Source organism: Peromyscus maniculatus, chromosome 8, assembly GCF_049852395.1.
Source record: "Peromyscus maniculatus bairdii isolate BWxNUB_F1_BW_parent chromosome 8, HU_Pman_BW_mat_3.1, whole genome shotgun sequence".
NCBI classification, from domain to species: domain Eukaryota; kingdom Metazoa; phylum Chordata; class Mammalia; order Rodentia; family Cricetidae; genus Peromyscus; species Peromyscus maniculatus.
The window spans coordinates 66,907,888-66,932,215 of record NC_134859.1 but is presented as its reverse complement, the minus strand read 5'-3'; the positions used below and the strand labels follow the sequence as shown (position 1 = coordinate 66,932,215).

At 47.3% G+C, this 24,328-nt stretch overlaps 1 protein-coding gene across 4 annotated transcripts in view; it reads left to right on the top strand.

The window, feature by feature from the left end:
- Positions 1-24,328, top strand: part of Asic2 (acid sensing ion channel subunit 2) — a 1,077,316-nt gene that overhangs the window by 1,048,125 nt on the left and 4,863 nt on the right. For all 4 annotated transcript variants that reach the window (XM_042282490.2, XM_006990057.4, XM_076542983.1 and 1 more), the window contains exons 4-7: positions 12,650-12,800; positions 15,256-15,312; positions 17,110-17,263; positions 21,362-21,453. In XM_042282490.2, coding sequence (XP_042138424.1) covers positions 12,650-12,800; positions 15,256-15,312; positions 17,110-17,263; positions 21,362-21,453 — 454 coding nt within the window. The remainder of the gene's footprint in view (positions 1-12,649; positions 12,801-15,255; positions 15,313-17,109; positions 17,264-21,361; positions 21,454-24,328) is intronic.

The following is a 24,328-nucleotide window of genomic DNA, read 5'->3' as shown; positions in this document are numbered from 1 at the left end:
TGGTGAGTCTCAGACCTCGGGTCTGGGACAGTCTGAAACCTTCAGAGGTTGAGGAACAACATAGGGATGCCCCCAGGCAGAGGAGGAGCAACCATTAGGTACTCTATATAAAATGAAAAGCCTGTGGAAAGATGCCTCAATACCCCGAAGCAATGAACAGGCAAGCAGCGGAGAGTTCTCAGTTCTTTGTTTGGTCCATAAATTTAAACAATTATAGAAGCCACCAGTTCCATGGCACAGTGTTGTCGGTGAATGCAAGGCTCAAGACTCAATCCTGGTGTCTCTCCTCTCTCCCTGAACCGGCTCATCCATCCTGCCCGCTTTGTTACACATCATGAGCTCTAGCAGTCACGATTCCAGCTTTCTCTCCTAGATCCAGACCCCAAGATCAAGCTAGGGATCTTTTAACTTGCATTATGAAGTAGGGGTGTGTGTGTGTGTGTGTGTGTGTGTGTGTGTGTGTGTGTGTGTGTATGCATGTATGAAGGAGGGTCTTCATCTAAGCTGGCCAGCCAGCGAGCTTCCAGGATCTACCTGTCCTAAGCCCCTGGTGCTGGAGTTACAGGCACACAACACACAACCACACTCAGCTATCTATGTGAGATTTAAACTCAAGTCCTTGTGTTTGCAAAGCAGTCACCCACTGAACTGTCTCCCCAACCCCTAGCCGGAAATGGCGGAGCTTCTCTGGCCCACAAAGCTGAATGGTAAAGAGAACAGAGGTGGTTTGATGAAGGAAAAGGAAAACCAGAGGTAAGGCTGGAGATAACAGCATGATTAGTGAAGTGCTTGTCCTGCACATTTAAAGTCCTGGATTCAATCCCCAGCACCACATAAAACTGGTCTGGTGGTGCAAATCCTAGCACTCCACTGGGAAGTGGAGGCAGAAGGACCCGATTTTCAAGGTCATCCTTAGTCTAGTAGTGAGTCTGAAGCCAGCCCAGGACACCTGAGACCTACTGAAAGGAAGAGACCAGGGTGGAGGGTAAGGAGGGGGGAATACATGAAGGACTGTACTAGGAACCAGAAGGTGATGCTGATGGACACCTAGCCATGGCTGTGCAGCACTGGGGCTATCTTCCTAAGTCAGATGAGGAGACTGATAGCTGGGGCTGAGGGGTACATCCGGAGATGCCGTAGAACACAGGAAGCCACACTCGCCCATGAAATGGTGGAGTTCAAAGTACGGCTCGGGTCATTCCACAGTCTGTCATTCTCAGGTTACAACAGATTTGGGGCCTGTAATTAGACGTGGATTGAAGAGACGTTAGAGATTATCTCATTCAGTTGCACAGCCAATACTTGAATCTCTCTCCTCCGATCCCAGCCAATGCGGATTCACTCCCAAGAGTATAAGGATAATTTCATTATCGAGTCATACTGGTGGATTAGAAAGTTCTCTTTATGTTGAGAACAAATCCTTCTTTGGAATTAAATAAGTTAATGCATTTAACATGCCACCACGGTGCCTCCAACGTCAAGAAATGTGATCTTCATCTCTGCCTCCCTCATGACAACTATTCCTGTGTCTATCTTTCCCTTGGGATGCCAGAAAGCAAACCTAATTCTTCTTCCCTGAGACAGTCCTTCAGATATTTGAAGACAGTGCTTCAGGGTCCCTTGAGGCTCTACTTGCCTGGGATAAACAAATACTCCAACCCACTTCCAGACACTCGTTGGTAAGCAAGAGTTGTGGCTGTGTACACTATCGTTCTCCTCTGCTGCTGCTGCTGCTGCCGCCGCCGCCGCCGCCGCCGCCGCCGCCGCCGCCGCCGCCGCCGCCGTGTGAGGCTTCAGCGGTGCTGATGGAGCAAAGGATGAGGCAGCCATGGCAGAGGAGTCAGGGTCCTGCATCAGGACCTCCAGGAAGGAAAAGCAGGGAAGTCTGTGACCTCAAGGGAAGTTTAGCTTATGAACGAGCTCTATCAGACTACACCTACTTCCCCCTTATTGATGACACATTTTGTTGTTATTGTTGTTGTGGTGGTGGTGGTGGCGGTGGTGGTGGTTGTTCTTCGGTTTTTTGTTTGTTTGTTTGTTTGTTTGGTTGGTTGGTTGGTTGGTTGGTTTTTCGAGACAGGGTTTCTCTGTGTAGTCCTGGCTGTCCTGGAACTCACTCTGTAGATCAGGCTGGACTCAAACTCACAGAGATCCTCCCGAGTGCTAGGATCAAAGGCATGCACCACCACCCAGCATGGATGACAAATCTTAGTAGAAGGAAAGTAATTCAGGGGGTTGGGGAGCTAGCCCCGTCAGTTACGTGGTTGCCATGCAAACATGAGGACCTGAATTCAATCCTCAGAACCTATATTTTTTAAAATGCCAGCCACTGTGGTAGACTCTGGTAATTCCCACTCTGTCAGGCAGAGACAAGGCAAGCCTTAGAGCTTGCTCACCAGCAAGCCTAGAAGAATTATGAGCCATAGGTCCCAGTGAGAAGACCCTGTCTCAAAAAACAAGTCAGATGGTTCCTGAGGAACCACACCTGAGGCTATTTTGCGGTTTCTGCACGCACTTGCACACATGCACATGCACACTCACATATGTAGTCACACACACAGCCTATACACATACCACAAATAGGCACACACATGCATATACACATAGAGACAGAGGAAGACAGAGAGAGAATCAAAAAGAGAAAGAAAATTATGCCCCATCACCACAAAATTAGCTTACATCATTTTGAAGCCCCAGACCCTGCAAAAGGACTTGACGCATCCTTCCCAAATCCAGTTTCTTGCTTTTGGAAGCCGACACTGAGCAGCGTGCCTACACAATGCATCCTAAATCCTGGAATATCAGCCTTCTGTTTAGGGGTAATTGACCCTCAAACATTCTCCTCCTATGGAAACTGGGTCCAAAGGGGAGCATTGACTTCTCCAGGTCCAACAGGAAGCTTGTGTGGAAGTGAGGCTGCTCACAGACGCCAAAGAGGAAAACAGGAGAGAAGGGGAGGAGTTCTGAGAAGTCCTTGTGGACCGCTTCTGGTTCTTTCCAGTTGATCCTTTGTAGGAGGGGAGTGTGAGGCAGTGACAGGCACAATGGTGGAACCAGAAATTCCTGGAACCACCTGCTGGCTCCAACCTTTGCTGGTGTATAATCCTATACAGTGTATTTAACCTTTTCTGAAACTTAATTTTCCACAAATAAAATAAAAATAGGAATGCCTGCATCAAGAGAGGCCTGTGAATATTAAATTAAATAAGCATAGAGACTTTATGTTCCCAGTAGTGCTGAGCAGCTAATAACAGTCCAGCCCTCCTGGAAATAGCTCTCACAAACTCTAGATACAAGATTTTATAGTCAGAATTCAGCTGTGCTACAGAGAAAGGTAGGCAGCCAGCAGCTGGAGAGTATACAGACCTTGAAGTCACACTTGGTGAAACACGGGCTTATTTACCTGACCTCTCCCACATGGACACTTCAGAGTTCTGAAAGAATATTGAGGCTGGAGTTCAATTAGAGATCAGCAAGCATCGAGTTAATGAGCCAGTAACCAGAATTCAGGGTTGCCAAAAAGGCTGGAAACAGGAAGGGAGATTCTGGAAAAGAAGGGACTCAGAGAGGCAGCTCCAGATTCTTACATAAGTGTTCCTCAAATCCTAGGCTCAATCTGTAACATGATGTGAATGGATAGAGAGTAAGAAGCCTGGGAAGGAAACAAGAGCTGAAAGAGTCATTTTAGCAGCTGCCACTTCATGGGAGAAATGACCCTATCAACAGCTTACGCTTCCCACTGATGCCCCAGAAGTGTCATCCTTGGGCATGAGATCCTATCACAGGATCACCAGCAAAACCAAACTATATCCACCCTTCCAGCCACAAAACCAAAGCGGTTCTCCATAAATTTAACTGCCGTCTAGAACACCACTGAACAGAGGAAGATAATCTACCCAAAGTCTCTACAGAGATCTACCCACAATGCCTATATTACAAACAAAAATGGCTAGACCCACGAAGTAAGAGAGAAAACATGAGCTGGGCAGTGGTGGCGCACGCCTTTAATCCCAGCACGCGGGAGGCAGAGGCAGGCCTCTGTGAGTTCGAGGCCAGCCTGGGCTACCAAGTGAGTTCCAGGAAAGGTGCAAATCTACACAGAGAAACCCTGTCTCGAAAAAACAAAACAAAACAAAAAAACCAAAACGGAGAAAACATGAAAGATCATCAGAAACAAACAGATCTACATCTAACCTCAGTGTTAGAAGGGAGTAAGTTTATAGGAATAATATTAAACCTGTTAAGTAATTGCAGAAAAGGGTGTAAATAATGACAGATTTTTTTTTTAAGGCAAGCCTTGGAATGTTTTTTTAAATGGATATTTTAGAACTGATAAATGCAGTATCTGACATTTATACATCGTTTTGAGTGAGATCAATAGAAGACTGAATATGAGACAGAAAAAGAAACATCACACTTGAAGACATGTTAAGAGACATGATTTGAGGGCTGGGAGCTCGGGATATGGCTCGGTGTTTCCTGTGCAAGCAGGAGGACATGAGTTTGAACCCCTAACACCCATGTAAAAAGCCAGTATAGCCGGGCGGTGGTGGCACACGCCTTTAATCCCAGCACTCGGGAGGCAGAGGCAGGCAGATCTCTGTGAATTCGAGGCCAACCTGGGCTACCAAGTGAGCTCCAGGAAAGGCGCAAAGCTACACCGAGAAACCCTGTCTCGAAGGAAAAAAAAAAAAAAAAGCCAGTATAGCAAAGCAATCTCAGCACTGGGGAGGGAGAGACAGGTGGATCCCTGGAGTTCGAGGGACAGCCAGCCTACCCTGATCTGTGAGCTTCGGGTCCTGCGAGAGACTGCTGCCCAAAAATAAGGTGGAGAGTAGTTGAGAAAGACACCCACTGTAAACCTCTGGCTGCCACATACACTTACTCACAAACACAGGCACACTCACACCCCCAACACACACACCAGATAGTGTTCAAATGGAATACAAAAAGAAAAAAATTACTGAAAAAATAAATAAACAGGGCTCCAGTGACAATATATTGAGTCCATACCACCTATATATAGAGAGATCATGACATATATAAAATTGGCATTCCAGAGAGGAAAGAATAAGAAGGAAAATAATTAAAGAAATATTGATTCGTATTTTTCTAAATTTGTTCAAAAGCATCATTTCACAGATCGATGATCTTCAGTAACCCAAGCAATAAAAATACAAAGAAAATCACACTAAGGCAAGATATTGCCAAAAATCCTACATAATCAAAGATAGCGAATCAATCTTAAATCGGGGGAGGGAGACACAGAATGAATAATCTATATGGAGAATCGTAAGTGGTTCTCATCAGAAACAGTGGGGAACAGGAGAGGGAAAAGGAGCATCTTTGAAATGCTCAAAGAGAGAGCTAACCCAGCTATAATGGTTTACACAGCCGGGATAGTCTTGAGAAAGAATAAAACTAAGACATTGTATAGACAGACGAAAACCGAGGAAGTTTGCCACGGGAAAGCCACTCTGCAAGCAATGTTGAAAAGGATTTCAAACCAAAGGAAAATGACATCAAATGGAAAAGTATGATCTAGAGGGGAAAATGATGAATAATGAAAATAGTATAAATGTGGTAAATAAAAAGTATATGTTTCCTTCTCATCAACTGTTTTAAAAGTTAGTGGGCTACTCAGGCAAAAATAGTCTGAACAGTATTCCACAGTAAGTCATTTTAGTATATGTAGAAGTAGTAGGAGCCACAGCATATAAGTTAAAATATGTAAACAGACTTGCATGTGATGTAACAACATTAATTCAGGGTAGACTGTGATAAAATAAAGATGGATAGTGTTAAATCCTGGAGCAACAATTAAAAATAACAGTACAAAGTGATATAAATCAAAATTCAACAGGGAATGCAAAAGGAGCCAGGAAAGAGAAGAAAATATGATACAGTAATGGAGACAAGCAGGAAATACAGAGCAAGATGGTAACTGCATATCAAGGATTGTACTAAATGTAAATAGATCACAAATTCCCTAGTAAGGGAGAGGCACTGGTCCAGCGGACCTGAGTTCAACTCCCAGCACCCACATGATGCCTCATAATCGTCTATAACTCCAGTTCCCATGGATCTGATACCCTCTTCTGACCTCCATGGACATGAGGTATACAAACATATATTCAAGCAAACACTCATACACATAAAATAAAAATAAAATCTCAAAGATTTTTCAATGCCCAATTAAAAGGCGAAGATTTTAGGTAGACTGAATAGCAACATGCAACATACCTTAGCACATAAAGATCCTGACAGAGTGAAAGGATGAACGAGACAGGGATGGAAAGGACTGAGAAATATGAACAGTAGCATTCGGAAGCTGCCACGTCTAGCACATAAACCCCCAAGACAAGGATGTTACATGTGATGAAGGTGATTATTTCACAATGGTAGCAAGATCAACTCATCAAAATGTAATAGTCCTAAATAGAAAGGCATCTAATAAGTTTCAAAAATACACAGATAAAAATTGGCCAGGTGAGAAACTGACAAACGACGCAGTTAAAAGTTTCAGCATTCTTTCCTCAGTCATGGATGCATATGCAGTGTTTTAGTAACTCGTGCCTAGCTGTCACCAGCCTGCCAGAGAGAGACAGCTTCAAGTTGGGAGAAGTTCTTTTAGCCCACTGTTTGAGATGGTTTGGCCCATGCACCTGATCAGAACTTCACGGCCGTGAAGGGACCAGGAATCAGGTACATCTTCAAAGGGACATCTCTAGGACCCTACTTCCTAGAGCTTAGCCAACTTCCTAAAGTTTAGCCCCACTTCCTAAAGCTTAGCCCCACTTCCTAGAGCTTAGCCCCACTTCCTAAAGCTTAGCCCCACTTCCTAGAGCTTAGCCCCACTTCCTAAAGCTTAGCCCCACTTCCTAGAGCTTAGCCCCACTTCCTAGAGCTTAGCCCCACTTCCTAAAGCTTAGCCCCACTTCCTAGAGCTTAGCCCCACTTCCTAGAGCTTAGCCCCACTTCCTAGAGCTTAGCCCCACTTCCTAGAGCTTAGCCCCACTTCCTAGAGCTTAGCCCCACTTCCTGAAGCTCTGGGTACTTCCAAAGGAGTACTTCGAGCTAGGGCCCAAACATTGAACACATGGACATATTGGGGATATTTCAAGTCCAAACCACAAGTAAGTAAAAACATTATTAAAGGTATCAAAGATTTGAGCAACACTATCAAATAGCTTAACTTAACTGCTTTTTATGAAATTGTGCTGGTTAGTTTTTGACACTTTTGACATAAGCATAGACCTGTCTGGGAAGTGGGACTTTTAATTGAGGAATTACCTTCATAGACTGGCCTGTAGGCAAGTCGGTGGGTTACTGACTTGACTAATGATTGATGTGGGAGGGGACCAGGTCACTGGGGATCGTGCTACCCTTAGGCTGGTCCTGGGTTCTCTAAGAAAGTAGGCTGAGCGAGCCACGAGGAGCAAGCCAGTAAGCAGTGCCCCTCTATGGCCTCTGCATCAGCACCTGCCTCCAGGTTCCTGCCTTTACTTCTGTCAGTGATGGAGTGTGACCTGAGAGTTGTAAGCTGGAATTACACACATATGCTCACACACACACACACACACACACACACACACACACACACACTTGTGCCAAGCTGCTCTTGGTTATGGTGTTTTATCACAGCAAGAGAAATCCTACTAAGACGGAATTAAATAATAACTAAGAATTACAGAATGTAAATACTTAGGGATGTCTATGGAGCATTTATTCATCAAGGTACACCACAAATCTCAATATGTCTTGAAGCAATGAAACCGCAAGGGGTATGTTTTCTGACCAAAGTATAACTAAATCAGGAGTCAAGAACCAGGCAAGTGAGAGAAAACACAAATCACCAACATCTGCGTGGAGGGGACATCACAACAGCTTCAACTGGCATTTTGAAGTGACAGAAGAATGTGATGTACAAATGTAATGACTCAAAAATTTAGACAAAGTGAACACATTCCTTGGGAGAAAAAAAACCCCACAAGTTACCAAAGAGGGGGGAGATGAGGGGTGTGGGAGGAATTAAGGGAGGAGTAAGGGGTGAACAAAATCAAAATACATTGTATGTGTGTATGAAGTCCTCAAAGAATCAATAAAAATACTGTAGTGTCTAAAACAGAAGTCACCAAAATTAGTGCAAGAAGAAATAGAAAATCTTTATATCTCTGCTTCTATTAAAGGAATTGAATTTATAATTTAAAATATCTGCATGCGCACACATAAACACCAGGTCCAGATGGCCTCACTAGTATATTCAATCAAGCATCTAAGTGAAAAATGATACTATGTCTAGACAAACTCAGAAAACAGAGACAAAGGGAACATCTCACAACTCTTTATAAAATTAACAGAATCCCAATACCAACGCTTAAAAGGATATTTTAGAGCCACACATGGTGGCTCAAGCCTCTAATCCTACCACTCAGAAGCCTCTAATCCTACCACTCAGAAGGCTGGGCGGGGGTGGGAGGGGATCCTGGGGTAGAGATCATTTTGAGTCACATAGTTTGCCCAAGACTCACCTAGGCTAACCAAAATTGTACAAAAGAAACCAAAATTATGTTATAAGAAAAATAAATGCAATATCCTTCTTAAATACAGATGCAAAACTTCTTTTGAAAATGTTTGCAAATTAGACATGGCAGAATCTAAAGAAGATAGTCAGTCATGAGCAAGTAGGACTTGTCCTGGGACTGAAGATGGGTTCCACATCTGGAGATCAGTCAACACCATTCACTGTACTAGCCAGATAAAGGAGGGAAATCATGTGATCATCTTTCTAGAACCCGGAAACATCCCTATCAAAGCATAGTATCTATTGATGATTTGCTTTAAAGAAATAAAAATTGATGCCTTCATGTTTAAGAGTGCTTGCTGCTTTTGCTAAGGACCCAAGTTTGGGTTCCAGACCCCACATAATTGCCTGTAACTCCAGTTCCCTCTGTTGTTACTGGGGGAGGGGCGGTCCTCTGTTGGTGTCTCAATGCTCCTGCATGCACCTGATGCTCACAGAGACACACACATACATGCAATTTTTAAATTTTTAATTAACAAAATAAAAACAGAAAAAATGATTTTTTCTAGCAAACTAGAAATAGGATAGAACTTCTTCAATACAACAAAGGCAGCCTGTAAAAATGTATATTGAAGATAATTAACGGAGAAATAAAGAGCTCTTTCCTTCAAAGATCAGAAACGAGGCCAGAAAATACCCATCTCCACTGAGATTTTTTTCCAACATCACATTGAAATTTTTAAGCAAAACAGTGGGCAAAAATGAAAACTATAAGCAAAGAAATAAAATTCAAGCTATCAAAAAGAATAAGCTATTGATACACTCAAGAGTATGAATAGACGTCAAAAACATTTTGCTAAAAAAAGGCTGCCAGCCACAAAGGAATCCATACTCTGTTATTCTATTTCTATGTGATCCTAGAGCACATGAAACTCATTTATAAAATAAGGACAGAAGCAGATGGATGGTTGCCTGAGGGTTGGCAAAGGGGGTGGGGTGATCTGATCGTAAGTGGGGAGCTATTGAGATTAGATGTGTTCTATGTCCTGACTGTAGTGATTATCACAAGGATATGCATTTTCTTAAAAAACTCAAAATGCTGGAGAGATGGCACAGCAGTGAAGAACACTTGCTGCTCTTCTGGACTTTGGTTCCAAGCGCCCATGTGGTAGCTCACAGCCACCTGAAACTCTAGTGCCAGGGGATCTGATGCCCTCTTCTGGCCTCTGAGGGCACCAGGTACTCACATTGTACATATATACATATGAGCAAAACATTCACACACATGTAACAAATGAATCTAAAAAAATGAATGCATTCAGTTATGCATTAAATTTGATCTATTTTATCATGTAAATTATGTATTTCTTAAAGCTGGTTTTTAAAGTAGGAAAAAATAGACACCACTAAGACATAATAAGACCCAGACTATAGAGGAAAGATGTATGCTTCACATTATCTCAGACCTTAAATTCAGACCATTCTTCCAGAGAATTCTTATATCTCAATAATAAAGACAAAAAAACAAGCAGGATTTCTTTAAGGGCAAAAGACTCTAACATATGTCACAGAAAATCAATATATGAATAACTGATAAAACACGAAGCTATGCTCAAAAATCATCAGTCATCGGGGAACTATAAGCAGAAACACCAAGGTGCTACAGTTGAACCCCAACAAAAATGGCTAAAACCAACAAAGAGACAAGAGCCAGCATGGATGTGGAGAGAGTACAACTGTCATTCACTCCTCCTGGAAATAAAACAGCGGAGGGTTGGGGAGGTGACTCAGCTGGTTAGAGTACCAGCCACCAAGCCTGACAACCTGAGTTTGATCCCTGGATCCCACCTGGGATATAGAACCAACTCCTCCTGCAAGTTGCTCTCTGACCTCCAACAAGGTCACACCTTCTAATGGTGCCACTTCCTACGGGCCAAACATTCAAACACGTCTACAGGGGCCATGCCCATTCAAACTACCACACTCTGCTAGGTATGGTCACACATGCCTGTGACCTAGCACTTGGGAGATGGAGGTAGGACCATCAGGAGGTCCTTGGCTACACAACAAGTTTGAGACCAGCCTGTACTATACAAGACCTTGCCTATAAATTAATTAACAAATACTCGGGCTGGAGAGATGGCTCAAAGGTTAAGAGCACCGACTGCTCTTCCAGAGGTCCTGAGTTCAATTCCCAGCAACCACATGGTGGCTCACAACCATCTGTAATGAGATCTGGCGCCCTCCTCTGTATACATAATAAATAAATAAATCTTTAAAAAGAAAATACTCATGGGGTCTTCTTTATAATTATCAAAATATAGAACCGATCCCAATGCACACCATTAGGTGAACGGATCAACAAGCCAGGAGTGTTCCTATGTTAAAGAATGACTCAGCAGAAAAAAGGAACGAACTCCAGGTGCGCCCCCATGTGGAACACCACAAAACCATCATTTTGAGTGAAAGGAGCTGGTAAAAAAAAAAAAAAAAGTACATAGGGCAAACTGTCAATTATTTAAGTTTGAAAAGAGACTAGACAGACAGTGTAACAGAATTCATGAGCGTGGTTGCCCGGGAGGGCGCTGGGATATGAATTCATTTTCTATAGGGATAAAAATGTCTTCACATGTCTTCGCTGATGCCATGTTTACACAGGTAGACGATACACATTTGACAGAACTCAAACTGTGCACTTAGGATTTGTAGTGTGACCAGGTGCCTTTAATCTTCATGCCTTTAATCCCAGCACTCAGGAGGCAGAGGCTGGCAGATCTCTGCGAGTTCAAGGCCAGCCTGCTCTATAGAGTGAGTTCCAGGACAGTCATAGCTACATAGTGAGACCCTTTCTCAAACATAAAAAGACCAAAAAAGAAAAAAAAAAAAAAGAGGATTTGGGGGGTGTGTACATATACCATATTGAGTGTGGAGGATCAGAGTTCAAAGCTCCACTTTGTTTGAGATGAGGTCTCTTGTCCTCTCCACTGTGTACGCCATGCTAGCTGATCTTCAGGCTTCAAGGAGCCCTCTTGTCTCCACTTCTCATGATGGTAGCGATCGGATGTGTGCTGCCTGCCACCATGACGGACTTTCCACAGGAAAGTCTAAGGATCTGAACTCAGGTCCTTACACTCGTGTGGCAAAGCATTGTACCCAGTGAGCCATCTCCCTGGCCCCAAATGTGCACATTTTATTGTTTTTCTTCTTCTTCCATCTTAAAAGGAAAACTGGGTGTAAAGAGTTTGCTTAACTTAGTAGCAATAGCCTAGAAAGTGCCCAGGACCATTAACTCTCTCATCCATCACCCTCCGCATCCCTCTCAAGCAAGTACAATAGATGTTTGAAAATCTATGGTTACTGGACCTCTGAGAGTAGGAGTGACATTGTCCATCCTGGGGTGTCATCCACATCATGATCAGGACCATAAATAACAGTGGCTGTAGCCTGCAGTCACTTCACCCTGTCCTCTTCTGTGACTTATCCTCCAGGTCTGTGTCTGGGGCCCCAGTCTTCCCAGCCAGCAAGGTAGAATTTAGATGGGTCATTCCAGGTACCACTAGTTGACACTGATGTGGAAAGACACAGCTTGGAGAGTAGACTCCAAGGACAGGGCTGGAGCAATGGCTCAGTCATTAAGAGCATTTGTTGTTCTTGTAGACCACCCCAGTTCAGTTCCCAGTACTCACATGGTAACTTACAACCACCTGGAACCCCAGCTCCAGGGGATCCAATGCCCTTTTCTGGCCTCTACCATGCCTATGCATGCATATGTGTTCATACTCATAGGCACATATATGGACCCAAAAAAATGAAATCTTTAAATAAAAAGACTAATGAGAGCAAAATTCCATGAAAATTGGCTGAATGAATGAATGAATGAATGAATGAATGAATAAATAAATAAATAAATAAATAAATAAATAAATAAATAAATAAGGTGGGAAAACTCATATGGTATCCAGATGGTGAAGGTCCACAAAGGCCAGTGGGGTTTAGGTTGCTGAAGATACTCCATTGCTTATTTGCCCGTTGAACAGGCAGACCAATGTGCCACCGAGTCCATGGAAACGGAGCGAGCATCCTCTGCCAGGGATGATTGTATCCTCCTTCTTGTTTGTCTTCCAGCTCACGTATCTGCCCCCACCATGGGGGGAGTGTCGGTCCTCCGAGATGGGGCTCGACTTCTTTCCTGTTTACAGCATCACCGCCTGTCGGATTGACTGTGAGACCCGCTACATTGTGGAGAACTGCAACTGCCGTATGGTCCACATGCCAGGTGGGTGTCAGAGCCCCCAGGACCTTTGGGGTTCCCACCCCGACCGGAAACAGCTCACCCACTCCTGGAGGATGCAAAGGAATATTGTTCTAGGGAGACTGTGGTACCTGACAACCAAGGGGCGGGTGGAAATATTCTGTCTGATCCATCAATCAGAGCAGCATTCTGGTTGGTATGCAGGGGTGCCCAGATGTGTGCATCACCTCCATCTCCATGCTCCATATGCTTGCCAGTTGTCTGTTCCTCTTGCCTCCTGAGTTCAATGTCCAGATAATGGGATGCTTGTGATCCACACATCCTGATAATGTGCCTGTTTGAACATCCAGATGTCTGTGGCTTTCACCCAGATGTTTCCCTTCTTGCATCCAAATGTCTAGCTCTCTTTCAAGTGTGGCAAAAGTCTATTAGTGAGCAAATAAATGTGCCTGTGCAGACATTTCCATTGTCAGCCTAATAACGCTTGTTGCCATCTCATTAGAGGCAGTCAGCATGTCAGAGGCAGGACTGTGGAGTGGGAGCTGGTTTGGGCAGGACAGTGGTAGCAAGGACGGGCAACTGGGACTGTGGGCATGGACCTTAGCTTCTATTTCAGGCTTCTTTATTCACTGTGTGGCTGGCCCATGTTACTAACCCTCTCTGTTTTTACTTTCATTATCTTAAAGAGAAAGAAAAGAAAAAAGATGTAAAGATGCTCTAAAAACAAAAGTCAGTGGTGGTTATATTAGTGCACAAGGAGATAGGAGCAAGTCATATCGACTAATGACCTACTATGTGCTTACAGCAATGCTGTCCCTTTTGATATTTGCTCTTCTGTGCTTACCTCCTACATTATTTAAGCTTATTTAACACAATCCTTCTGGTGGAGACTTAGGCCATCACCTGTTGTTTTTGTTGGTGACAGCTCTCAAGTGAGTCTCCTCGTGGCTGAATTCTGAATTATTTCATTCGTGATCAGTAGTGATCTTAGTCATCCAAGACTGGAATCATTGATCTTTAAAACTGCCTCTGTCCAGAGAGACTTTGCCAATACTTTTGAGGCCACTGACATTAGGGGGGAAAGACGTAGGAGTGGGCCCAATCAAGCTACTCTGGACCTTGAAATCAACATCGCTCCCATGGCTGACGTCAGAGGCAGCTCTGAGGGAAGACTCAAAGAGGGGCTTGTAGAAACTACAAAGGCAGTGGATTGTCCCCCTAGATCAGGTTCTCAGCTTTAGATTGTGATCCCTTTGGGGGGGTCACATATCAGATATCCTGCATATCAGATATTTACATTATGATTCATAACCAAAGTAAATTATAGTTACAATGTGGCAAGAAAAAATTTTACAGTTGGGGGTCACCCCAACATGAGGAACTGAATTAAAAAGTTTGCAGCATTAGGAAGGTTGAGAACCACTGGTGTAGATCCTCCAGAAAAGAACATAACTCTCCCAACACCAATGATGCCTGTAACTGACTGCAGACCTACAAAGTACAAGAGGAGAAATGTGTGTTGCTTTAAATAATGACATTAAAATTGCCTATGAGCTTCCTGGAAGACAGGGCAAAATGGAAACCACATCACTTAACGTGTTATTATTGGAAAAGGGAAATGTACCCGCTCTTCGATGCTGTAAAAAGGACTTGGGGGAAAATGGTCCAAAAAAGACATTTCTGGTGGATCTTGGCTTTAAGCATTTCACGAGGAAAAAAAGAAAAGAGGAGAAAATAAAACAATCAGCAGCAACAACAAAAAAGAGATCTTAGTGTTCTACAGAGAGATTTCAGAAAGACTAGGAAGACTAGCATCAGCTTGCCTGATGCCCAGACTGAACCCCCAGCCATGAGTTTTCTCCATGAAACCTGAGCCAGGGGCAAGCAGATATAGTGAGGTTGCAGTCATTCCAGCCGTGACATTACCTGTGATGTCTCAGCTGCATGAGGTGATGGGCAGGGCTGTGAGGAGGCACAGAGCCACCCCAGGCTGCCCATAGCAGTGTGGTGTGCTGAGAAGCAGCAGTCTCCGGAGGGCACAGACCCCTCTGCCAACCCCACCTTACCACCAGGAGCTCACTGTCTGGAAGGCTCCATGCTGAGCCCCATGTTTTTCTACTTGGAAGCCTAACACAAGGGTTCAAGGAGACCGCATGGGCCTGGCTTAGAAGGAACCTCCTTCTCAGCCCACCCTCACCTTGTTTTGTCCCCAGTTTTCCAGACAAGTTACCCCACCATCCACCATTGTGAGCCACCAGAAGAGGGCCAGGCAGGTCTCACGGTCTCCTCCTCACAGCAAATCAGAAGTCACCTCCAGTTCTGAGGACACTAAACAGTGGTACCCCAAACTGTCCCGTGGAGACAGCTTATCCCTGTGGGTGCTGGGAATCACTCACTGCCTGGGCCAGTGAGGTGCCGCTGGCATGCATAGCTCCTGTGTGCTTAACGCTGTTTCTCTCTTTGCTTTCTTTCCCTGCAGGAGATGCTCCTTTCTGCACCCCTGAGCAGCACAAGGAGTGTGCAGAGCCTGCCCTCGGTCAGTACTGGGGACAGAGGGGGTGGGAGGTGAGACGTGGTGATTGTGGGGTCATCTGGTAGGGACACAGAAGTCAGCCATGGAAAACGGAGCAGGGAAGGGATGAGCACAAAGAAGCCCTGCACGATGGGGTGGCTGCAGGAAGCTGGAAGAGAGGAGAGGAAGGAACCATACAGGTGGATGAGAGCCGCAAGGGGCCTGAGGGAGAGGAGACACAGAGGTGGTGATGGAGAAGTAGATTCACAGGGAGTGGAGGATACAGGGAGAGGGCAGAGATGGAGAGAGGGTGGCCGAGGGGCCACTGGGTCACCTGAAGGAGGCTGGTGAAGCCACAGGGGAGGACCAAGTTCATCCGAAAGCAGCGTGTCCTTTCCACCCACGCTCTGAGCCCAAGGGAGAGGAAGTGGCGGCGAGGGGAGGTCCTCTCCCATCCCAGGTGTGCAAACACATGCCATTCTGAGCCCCACTATGCCACCACTGCCAGCTCCCCACTTTCCCCCCACCCTCCTCCCCTCACAGCCTCCAGGGCATTTGAGGTCTAAAATAACTGCTGGCTCCCCAGCTGGAAAGCAGGGAGGGAGGAGGAGCACAGAGGCAGGGGCGGGGGGGGGGGGGGAGCTCAGCAGCTGTCCTGCCGTGTGCCTACCTCCCCTCGCTCCAGTCCCAGGAAAAGGCAGACAGAACCGAAAACACAGCGCACTCCAGGTCCTCCAGCAGCTGCACTTGGTAGCCCTAAGTGAGGGCAAAGCTGGACTCCTGCGGGAGATGGCCTGAGAAGGGGGGCGGGGACGGGGGCGGGCAGGGTTTACAATACATGCAGAGTCTTTCTTTGGAATAAAGATAACAAAACCGAGTGAAAGAGACATAAGGGTGAGGGAGAACAAAAGAAGGAGGGAAGAAGGGAGGAAAAGGGAGGGGAGGAGGGGCTGAAGGAACAGTTTTCGTTGCTAATGGTTAAGAACACTTGTGGACCCTTGCGATGAAGCATCAAGGTGACTGCAACAGGGGAACAAGGGGATTCATCTCAGCATGTAGCGAGCAGTCAGGGACTCATCCCCTGCAAGCACCGTGAAGGGTCAGGACAGCGGAGATTTCAGGAGGGGAGTGTTGCTACTCACAGGGCTGGGATTCTTCCTAGGGGGAGGGCCAGGGTGATCAAGGTGGGAATTCTCTCTACACTGCCTTGAGCAGGCTTCTTTCCAAAGCGGGGCTGAGCAGTGGAGAAGCCGCTCTCAAGGCCCTGGCTAAAGTCTGGTTAAAGAGAGAGCCTGTCAGAGGGCCGCAGTGCCTTAACCACCTGGTCTGGTTGGAGGGGAAAGGGAGAGCTATGTTCTGGGTGTTGGGGGGTGGGGGGTGGAGGGAAGGGTTTAGGTCGCTCCAGGAAAAGGGTTCAAGGATCTTTCCCTGTGTGGCCTCTCAGTAGGCAGAGGGCATGGCATTGGTTATGGAGAGAACCAGCAAGAAGAACATGAAACCCTGAGCTCCAAGCACCGTGTTCTCCATGTTAACTTCCATGGTGGCCCACTCTGTGGGTCAGAACTCTGATGCTAGTCACAGGAGAAAGTCCCGGGAATGGGAGGGGCCAGGCCTCCCCGTGGAACTGTCTCCCTAAAAGTGGCAATGGATCAACACTTTAAAGCCCCCCCCCACACACACACACAATCCCATCTTAGCAATTTCCTAGCCCAGTTTCCTGGGGCCCGGCTTGCTCTCTTAATGCCTAGAATCTGGGTATGCTGGACCAGAGATCCTCGCCCCCACCCAGGCCTGCCTGAGACCCTCTCCTCTCTCCTCCAGGCCTCCTGGCAGAAAAGGACAGCAATTACTGTCTCTGCAGGACACCCTGCAACCTGACCCGTTACAACAAAGAGCTCTCCATGGTGAAGATCCCCAGCAAGACGTCAGCCAAGTACCTGGAGAAGAAATTTAACAAATCTGAAAAATATATCTCGTAAGTTAAGTGGGAAGGGAGAGCATGGGGAGGGGGCATGCAGAAAGAGGCAAAAAGGCAAGCAGTTAGCTCAATTTAGCAAACATTAATTGAGCACCTGCTGTGTGCCAAGCTCAGAAGACAAAGCCACAAAGAGCTTGCAGCCTCCCGGGGAGATAAGTGCAGGATTTAATGCCACATAGGGCAATGACGTCTGGGACAATGTTGGTTATAATTGAGATATGCAGACACTAAGGGGTAACCGTAGTTGACTGTAGTTTGCTCCGGGTAAGGTTCAGGGAAAGCTTGAGCTTTCTAAAGAGCATGTAATTCTCCTGGTGGGTCTTGAGCCTTCTGTTCCCTCTTCTGGAAACACTTTTCCTGCCACTCTGCCTAGCTGGTTCCTCGAGGTACCTGTCTCCATTTAAATAGCATTGTCTTAGAAGGTTAGATTATTCTCCTCCCCAGGCACTGTGGTGTTTTCCTTTATAATACTGCTTCAGAGTGTGACTTGCTGTTAACTGAGCGGTTCCATTCAGGAAAGGAGCTGACACAACTATCCGTCAAGAATTAGGTTTAAAAGGGGTGGGCATGGAGAGATGGCTCAGCAGCTGGGAGAGCTGTTCGGATTCCAGCACCCATACCAGGCATCTCAGAAATCCAAGAGCATGATGAGGCCATGAAGTGGGAAATTATTAGAAAGAAACAACAGGATGTCAAAACCCATGGGCTGGGACCTTGAAGGGAAAGAGGGGCTTCCTTTTAAAGCCTGGAAAGGCGCTAACATTGACAGGAACAACTGAAAAAGTAAGAGAGGTAAAGATAGAGCCATGGGGCTGGAGAGATGGCTCAGTGGTTAAGAGCACTGGCTGATCTTCCAGAGGACCTGGGTTCAATTCCCAGCACCCACCTGGTAGCTCACAACTGTCTCTAACACCAGTTCCAAGGGATCCAATACCCTCATATAGGCAAACCAATGTACATGAAATAAAAATAAATTAATCATTAAAAAAAAGATAGAGCCATGGTGAAAGGGGTGGGTGGCAGGGGTTGGTGGGGAGGGACCCAGAAAAAAAAAGCCTTCAGATGAATTCCCCAAACAGGAGGGTTAGCTGACTTTTGTAGGTTTTGGGGGCTGGAAGGAACTTTATATAAATAAATACCTGCCAGCCACAGCACAGACGGAGAGATGCAGGGCAGCAGGACATAGCCTGATGTCTTCAGGCTTTGGGATCTGGTCTCTTCAGAGACTTAAACAGACAGCCCCTCCCCATATTCTAACTTTCTTTTCCAGTCTGAGTCCGTCTTTATTGCCGCCCTGTACAGTGGTCATAGTGGGAAGCTCCCCAAATGGCAGGAACTTCTTCTTATTCTTTGCTCAAGTACCACTGATCCTTCTGGCTCAGATCTGGGGGGCAAAAAATCCTTTTACATGGGGTAAATGAACAGGAGAGTGTGTCCCAGGGGGGGACTTAGGGCAGAGTTGGCACAGGGAACATCAGAGACTCAGGGAAAGATGGACGTGTCACAGATCCCATAGGATGAGCTAAGGGTGAGTGGGGGTGAGGTTCAGGGGAAGGGACCTCATGTTAGACTAGGGAGCAGCTGACCGTTTAGAAGGTCCATGACAAGCTCAAATTTGCCTTTTATAATTTTTATTTGAAATAGGGTCTCACTATTGTTGGAGGGCTGGCCTCAAATTCATGATCCTCCTGCCTCAACTCCCGTGTGCTAGGATTATAGGCCTATGTCACCAGGCCCAGCTCATCAAATTTGTATTCTCCTTATTTATTAAGTTATTTTGACGATCTCATAATATATGTGATGTATTGTGGTCATTTTCACGTGCTGTCACACTCTTTCAATCCCCCTCCCACTCCTACAGAATCTCTTCTTCTTTCCCAAAGACCTCCTCCTCACTGTTGTGTGTCTTGTTGTTTGGGGGAGTATTTGTGTGTCCTGTTGAGCTTGCTTGCATGAGCATGGGTGGGGTTATTTACTGAAGTACAGGCAAGTTACCAGCGGCTCTACCACTGAAGAAAACTACTTCTCGCTTAGCAACCACTGGGTGAGGCCTCATGAGCCCCTCCCCATCCCTGCAGGAATGCTGATGGGCCCTGTCTTGTACAGGTCTTGTTCAGGTAACCTTAGCGGCTGAGTCCACAGGCGCAATGGATGGCCGCGGCACGTCCAGAGGACAGCGTTTCACTGTACTCCTCCCTATCCTCCAGCTCTTCCCTTCTCTCTCCCTTCTTTTCCATGGTGTTCCCCAAGCCTTGCGGGGTGGGGGTTGGAGGGGTTGGTATAGGTGTTCCATTTAGAGATTAGCCCTTAACAATCACTTATTCTCGGCCAGGCTGTGGTGGCACATGCCTTTAATCCCAGCACTCGGGAGGCAGAGGCAGGTGAATCTCTGCGAGTTTGAGGCCAGCCTGGTCTACAAAGTGAGTTCCAGGTCAGGTTTCAGTTTCAAAAAAAACAAAAAACAACAAAAACCAATCACTTATTCTCTGCACTTCAACCCATTATGAGTCTCGGTGTTAGCATTGCTCACTGCAAACAGAACCTCCTCTGACCAAGTGCTGAGAGCTGCAATCATCTAGGGTTAAAAATGTAAGTACTTAGAAGGCAGTTTGACACATGTCCACTTAGCAAAACAAAAGTACTAGATGATCCCCGCCCCCACCCCACTGGGGGTGAGGGGGGGCGAAGGCAGTTATGATCTCCCCAGCCGTGGGCTCTTGAGAAGGTTTACAGTAGTGAATAGAGATTCTCTCTCATGAAACAGACCTCAAATGCAATCAAAAAGCAGTTAGTTACCCTTATAACCTTCATGCCATCTTGCACCAGTGGGTATATCTTCCCCGGCTGGTTAGTATTGTATCTCACAGGGGGCACAGCTGGGTAAGACCACTGATGACTTTTCTACCTCAGCACCTGCATAACACCTTGAACGCTGGCCGGCAGGGAGGAAGCTTCCAGCTCAGTTCCTGCCTGATTCTCTATGCCCTGTCACCAAAATATGTGTGATGTCTTTACCGTTAGGTCTTACTACCTAGTTCAGGCAGACAACCGAGAGGAATGACAAAATAATAGCCCGTGTCAAATTTGTGTTCTTGAACTCTGCTCCCCAATAGAGCATTCTGGAATGATAGATTCTACAACTGTGGCACCCAATGTGGTAACCACTGGCCATGCCTGCATGGCTGTGAAGCATCTGTGATGTCATTCGTATGACTGAGAAACTGAATTGTGGTCTTCTTTAATTTGAATCAACACAACAGTTTCAGAAAGACCCTCCAGGCGGCAGTCAGGGAGGAAGCCAGATGGGAGAAAGGGAGCCTATTCATTGCTGTAAAGTTCCACGGTGTGGAAGGCACTTGCTTCCTTCTCTCCCAGCCACTCTCCCTTTCCAGGACAGTCGCCAGGCCCCTTCCTGAGATGACTTCTGCTCAACAGGTTAAAACAAGGGGCATGGAGGGCATGTCGAGCCCCACGGAAGGAGACTAGTGCAGGAAACACCGGGCCCTGCTGCTTAGCAGGCATTCTGCAAGTAGGGATGAGTTTCACTGCCAAGATGTGTCTCGTTAACACACCTGCCTGCAGGAAAGTCACAGAAGGAGTGCCGGGCTTCTGCCAGGAATCCCCACAGCCAGCCACGGGCCCAATCCCTCCAGTCCTTCCCAGCTCTGGCAACCGACTGAACAATGCCAGGTCAGGGCCTCCCACCTCCAGAGGCTTGTTCGGGGTCTCAGGAGAAAATGGGGACTCTCAGGAGTGGGCCATAACCATTTAGATGTTCGGCTGGGGCAAGCACCCAAACTGAGGCCAGCCTAATCAGGAGATTGCTGGGCTCATTTGCATGCTAACAACCAAGCAGGCCCCAGAAGACTCAAGGACCTGGGTGCGGGCTGGACTCCCAGAAAGGCTGCCAAGAGAATCGAGTAGATGTAAGGACAAACAGGGACACAGATGACAGGAGCCTCTGGCTCTGGAGTTCGTCTTTTGGGCAGCTCCCTAGGCCTCCCTTTCTCTATCCATCCACAGGAAAGCTGCATTAGCCGTCCCGTAAATGCTGAGGGTTCTAACCGTGTGTGGTGTTTAATTTTCCCTCTGCAGAGAGAACATTCTTGTCCTGGATATATTTTTTGAAGCGCTCAATTACGAGACAATTGAACAGAAGAAGGCGTATGAAGTTGCTGCCTTACTTGGTGAGTTGGAATGTCTATCACATAAATTTCCACATCTCTGGGGAGGCATGGGGGTGGGGAGGTGGGCGGGAGGCAGGCAGACAGACATAGAAGCCTCCCAAGGAGGCAAACTTGTTAATGTACTAGTTACTCTCTCCGTGCTTGCTGAGTAGAGGCTAGGGGTCCAGTTCAATCCTCAGCCTAAGGCCTCCGTCTCCTCCGTGCGGTGAGGAGTGAATGCAGAGGTCTCGCAGGACATCTACAGGCCTGCCCTCTTGGATTCCATAGCCTGTCTCTAGGTTGGAGTGGGTGTCCCAGGGCCTGAACGCTAGCAGAAGCGTGGAAGGAGAGAATGTCCAGCTTGGCTGGTCCCCAGGCATCCAAACTATCAGAGTCCCCGGTGGAGCCGGGACAACAATGCACTGAGAAGCTGAGTGTTGTCCCCTGGACCCAGAGCCCTTTCTCAAACAGGGAAGAAGAGCTGATCCCTCCAGATGGCCACCAACCTGGCTGCCACTCCCACACAGGTTCCCTCTGGCTGCCCTGGTCCTGATGGAACATGGTGTACCCAAGGAATTAAGCTCAAGCCTGGCCCTAGCCCATCTGGACACTCACATTCTGGTCAAGGGAACCAACCCTTGAACTTGAGCTCCCTCCTGCCCACTCTAAAGAAAGGACGCAGTGGTAATGGCTGTTGTCCCTGAGACTGAACGGAATCATAGTAGCATCCTGAGAGGGGCAGCTTCCACCTGAAAGTGTAGAAGGAAGAGCAGGCTTTGAATCCAAGGACTTCTGAAGGTCAGCTGTGAGGACATGGGCAGGGAGGGGGCTTCCCCGTGCTGAACCCCGTGTTTCTGTAAGCCAGGCTTCCTATCTCCTCCTACCATGTCCTCTGACTCTTCATCACTGTGAAGACGCCTGAGCAAAACAGCTTGAGAAGGGCAGGGGCTTGTGTTGGCTCATGATTCCAGGGTTTGCAGTCCAGGGTGTCGGGAACAGGGTGATAAAGCAGAGTAGTTAACATCATGGTGGCCAGAAAACAGCTGGGAGGGAGGGAGGGAGGGAGGGAGGGGAGCAAGGGAAGGAGGGAGGGAGGGAGGGAGGGAGGGAGGGAGGGGAGCAAGGGAAGGAGGGAGGGAGGGAGGGAGGGAGGGAGGGAGGGAGGGGAGCAAGGGAAGGAGGGAGGGAGGGAGGGAGGGAGGGAGGGAGGGAGGGGAGCAAGGGAAGGAGGGAGGGAGGGAGGGGAGCAATGGAAGGAGGGAGGGAGGGAGGGAGGGAGGGAGGGAGGGAGGGAGGGGAGCAAGGGAGGGAGGGAGGGAGGGAGGGGAGGAGAGAAGGAGCAGCAAACTCTTTCCTTTCCCCTTTTTCTTTTTTCCCTTTTCCATCTCCAAGCCCCCAGCCCATGGGACGGCCACTCCCATATCTAGAGTTGTCCACCCCACTCCGTCGTCTCCAATGTAGTCACATTGACGATGGAGATGAACCATCATACCTAGTTCACTGTGGCCGTTAGCTCAGCCGCCAGTAGCCGTCTGTGGCACCTACATAGTCACTGTGCCAGGACTCCTGCCCCATCTGGTGTGACCAGAGCCCTGGGAGCATTCTGTGCTTCATCTAGGAGGAGAGGGACAAAGCCTTTGTTCAGTGCCAGCTCTGTGGAGGCAGCTGTCACTCGGGCCTCCATGGAGGTTATTGTGGTTAAAGGCCCTGAGCCACAGAACACAGGTCATGCCCCTCACTCACCCCTGGAAGGTCTGCTCTTTCCCCTTCCCTCCTCAAAGAGATCAAGCTTGCAGTGCATGGATGTGTTCCTGCTCTCTCTCTCCCTCCCTCTCTCTCCCTCTCTCTCCCTCCCTCCTTTCTCCCTCTTTTCCCCTCCTTCCCTCCCTCCCCCTCTCTCTCTCACACACACAGATGATAGAGAGAGCAAAAAGGGTCCAAGCTTTGAATCTGTCACGTCTGCATCAGATATAAGGATGAGCTTGTTCCCAGCATCTTGTTCCCGCCCAGAATAGCCTGTGAGGAAACGGTGCCGCCATCTGTGCCTCCTGTGAGGAAAGTGTGTGCCACATACAAACCTTCAGCCATCAGGCCCCAGTCAGCCCTCTCTCACCACTACTCCATATGCACGCCACTCAATACCCCCGTGCTAACACACACAACATGCACACTGAAACCAGCCTACAGGTCCATGTACCCATGATGCTCCAGAACCAACACACACACACACACACACACACACACACACACACACACACGCACACACGCACGCACGCACGCACGCACGCACGCACACGCACACACCTGCACAACCCTGTGTCCCACCACATGGCTTCAGAGGCACATCCATACACACAGCAAACCTAAGCAGACACAATCTATGCCTATGTGTCCACGTACTCATTACATACGCCTACAAGGCATACACTGGAACACACCTACACCTACACAATGCTCACGCATGCTGTATACATTCAGGCACACTCTAGGCACATCTATCAAACACACACAGACACATTCTGGGTGCCTAAAGTGGACAGAGATAATGCACTCACATAAAGCCGTCCATGGTCAGACATGCTGCCTACACACATTCTGCATCCTGTCTATACTGGCTGCATTCCAGGTGCCAATGCACACCTCGTACCTGGCGTACTCGCGCAGACATACACACTCCCCAGTAAGCTTGCACTAGAGGAATGGGGGTGGAAGGGAACAAAAGGAAGCCATCTTGAGCCCAGGGAGGTGGGGTTATCACATACAGCTGAACAAAGAGGGTTATTGCACACAGCTAAATAAGGGTGTGGGTTATTACATATAGATAACAAGGAGGCAGGGTTATTATAAACAGCTGACCGAGGAGACAGGTTCCACCAATCTCAGTAGGAGCAGTCTT